The 2,958-nt window shown below is 48.0% G+C and overlaps 1 protein-coding gene across 1 annotated transcript; it reads left to right on the top strand.

Moving 5' to 3' along the window:
* Positions 1-533: 533 nt before the first annotated feature.
* Positions 534-2,958, top strand: BDV17DRAFT_296793 (Pfs, NB-ARC and TPR domain protein; the record flags this gene model as incomplete). Its single annotated transcript, XM_073763376.1, has 4 exons — positions 534-1,545; positions 1,601-2,236; positions 2,284-2,833; positions 2,886-2,958. The coding sequence occupies 4 exons, from the start codon at positions 534-536 to the stop codon at positions 2,956-2,958; spliced, it is 2,271 nt and encodes a 756-aa protein (XP_073609810.1).

Below are 2,958 nucleotides of genomic sequence, written 5' to 3' on the forward strand. Positions count from 1 at the left end.
TTAAAATCCCTTGTACTTCCTTCCAAACCAAGATTCTACGAGCCAGGAGCTGCGTGCTTTGGTGATGTGGAGCTTTCTGCATGGGAATCTCAGCCGTGTTGATAGTTAAGCCAAATAATGTCGGTCACATGTTGGAAACCTGCGACTTGGACGGGTAAGAGTGCCATTCTTGCCAAAGGGCTTTTTTCATATCAGCCTCCTTATAAAACTCCGCGTTTGGTTGAGTTTTCCTTTGATTTGGAAAGATGAAAACCACCAGATCTCTTATCATGAATGTGAAGTTCTATTCTGATTGCAGAGCCAACTTGCTTTTTCTTTCGTGCTTACCCCTCTCCTTTAGGCGGCTAATGCAGATATCTGGTTGGCGAAGGCCACATCACGGGACAGACTGGGCTGAAGGCTGTCAAGTCTAGCTCACGAGAGAGTTACCTGCTTTGGCTCTTCAACAACAGCCATCGCTTTATTCCGGATAGTAAAGCTGACCAAATCTTCGCCCGAAATTCTATATTAATTTGTCACTTCAACTTACCTAGATGCGCCCATACAGTCGAGACGAATTCGCGATCGCGATCATCTGCGCGCTGACCCTGGAAGCGGAGGCGGTTGAAGAGCTCTTTGACAAAACTTACGACCGGTTGGGCGAACACTACAGGAAACTACCGGGGGATGACAATGCATACATCAACGGGAGGATTGGAAGCCATAATGTGGTCGTGTGCTATATGCCTGGTATGGGGAAAGGGAGTGCCGCCAGCGTGGCGTCAAGCTTGAAAATCAGCTACAAAAGGATTGAAGTGGCGCTAGTTGTCGGTATCTGCGGAGGTGCACCATATCCGTCGTCCGGTGGAGAGATATTTCTAGGGGATGTGATTATAAGCGACTCTGTGGTTCAATATGACTTCGGCAGGCAATACCCTGACGGCTTTGAGAAGAAAACAAGTGTGAATGATACACTTGGACGACCAAACCGAGCAATACGTGCAATACTGGCAAGCCTCCAGGCAAGGCAATCTCGCAGAGACCTTCAAGAGAAGCTGTCACGGCATCTGCAGACTCTTCAAGAATCACAGCCTGATTGGCACTACCCAACTTCTGTCGATGATTTTCTCTTCAAGGCTTCATATCAACACAAGCACTACAATCAAGAAGCTACGTGTTCTTGTCTGGATAGCACGGCCGAAGAGATCTGCAAGGCAGCTGTTCACTCACCTTGTACTCTGCTAGGCTGCGATCTAGCCCAAGTACATCGGCGTCGGCAGAGCACAGAGCACAACAGCCCTGGGGTCCATATCGGGATGGTCGCCTCCGCTGATACCGTTATGAAATCAGGTGAACACCGTGATCGTCTAGTCCAGTCAGAGGGTGTTGTTGGTTTTGAGATGGAGGGAGCTGGGGTGTGGGACAACATATCATGCATTATTATCAAGGGGGTATGTGACTATGCGGATAGCCACAAGAACAAAGCATGGCAATCGTATGCCGCCGCAACTGGGGCTGCGGCCGCCAAAGCTTTCTTGGAGTATTGGGAGCCTACTACTCGCGAAGGTTAGCACAGTAATCTAAGACAAGTATAATATATGCTAAAGTTTTCCTCTTCTAGAAGTCAACAAATTTCATATCCCGCTAGACCTTTCAACGGTTCCCGCGATTGAAGAGTTTATCGGACGGGAAAAAGAACTAAACAGTCTATGGAAATATCTACAACCCGCCAGCTCGCAGACACGAAAGGTTGCCATCCTCCATGGCCTTGGTGGAATAGGGAAAACACAGCTAGCGATTCAGTTTGCACGACAACACAAGAATGAATTCACAGCAATTTTCTGGCTAAGCGGCAAAGATCAATCGGCTTTAGTGTCATCTTTAAGCTCTTGCCTCTCTCGGATACACGGACAGCCAGTGGACGTCAAGGCGACAAATGAAGAGGAAGCAATGCAGAGGGCAAATCAAGTACTACAGTGGCTAGCAAAGCCAGGAAACACCAGTTGGCTCATGATCTTTGACAACATCGACCAATATTCTTCGCTGGAAGGCCATGGCGACTGCAGATATGATATCTACACCTTCTTTCCCAGCGCTGACCATGGATCTATAATCATCACCTCCCGCGTCCAGGAACTCACTGAACTAGGGAAGCCATTTCCGGTTCAAAAACTTCTGCACGAAGATGCTATTCAGCTATTATTACAAAGCAGCGGGTTCTCAGCCAAAGATATTATGCGGATGGGAGTCGAAGAAGGTACTAGACTCTTTGCTGGATGGGAAGATTAAGACTAACAGTGTTAGACATCGCCGACCTTGCGCGCTTGCTAGACGGGCTCTCACTAGCAGTTGTCATAGCTGGAGCCTACATGCGCCAAACAGGAACCACTGTCAAAGAATACTTGAAGCTCTACCGGACTTCTTGGTTTGAACTGCAGTCTCGATCGGCACCCACACGCCACTACCAGCAAGGCAATATGGTACAAACATGGATGATCACATACAAAGAGATCCAGAAACGTGACCCTACCGCCGCAAATCTCCTGCTCTTGCTTGCTTTCTTTGATAACCAGGATATCTGGTTTGAACTGATTCAAAGCGGCTTGAACACCTCCGATCCGCCACCATGGTTTAAAATAGCAGTATCAAGCAAGCTGGACTTTAAGACTAAGGTGAAGGCGCTGGTTGAGTTCTCGCTCGTTGAGACCAAACAGGAAGAGGGAAGCTATACTCTGCATCCTGTGGTACAGGACTGGTGTCATTACATTACTGCTTCCAATAACCTTGCGAACCAGCTGCTTGAGCTAGCATTGATCTCGGTTGGATTTATGGTCCCAAGCCGCAGTGCCAAAGCGTATGCAGAAATCCAGCAGCGATTACTTCCGCATGCAAATTACCTAATGCAGAAGGATGTGGAAAGTTTGCTACCTAGTCAGCCTGAAGATGGAGTTGACATTTTTTGGGCTTTTCACGGTTTAG

The sequence above is a fragment of the Aspergillus undulatus genome, assembly GCF_047715775.1.
Source record: "Aspergillus undulatus strain CBS 261.88 unplaced genomic scaffold BDV17scaffold_128, whole genome shotgun sequence".
In the NCBI taxonomy this organism is placed as follows: Eukaryota; Fungi; Ascomycota; class Eurotiomycetes; order Eurotiales; family Aspergillaceae; genus Aspergillus; species Aspergillus undulatus.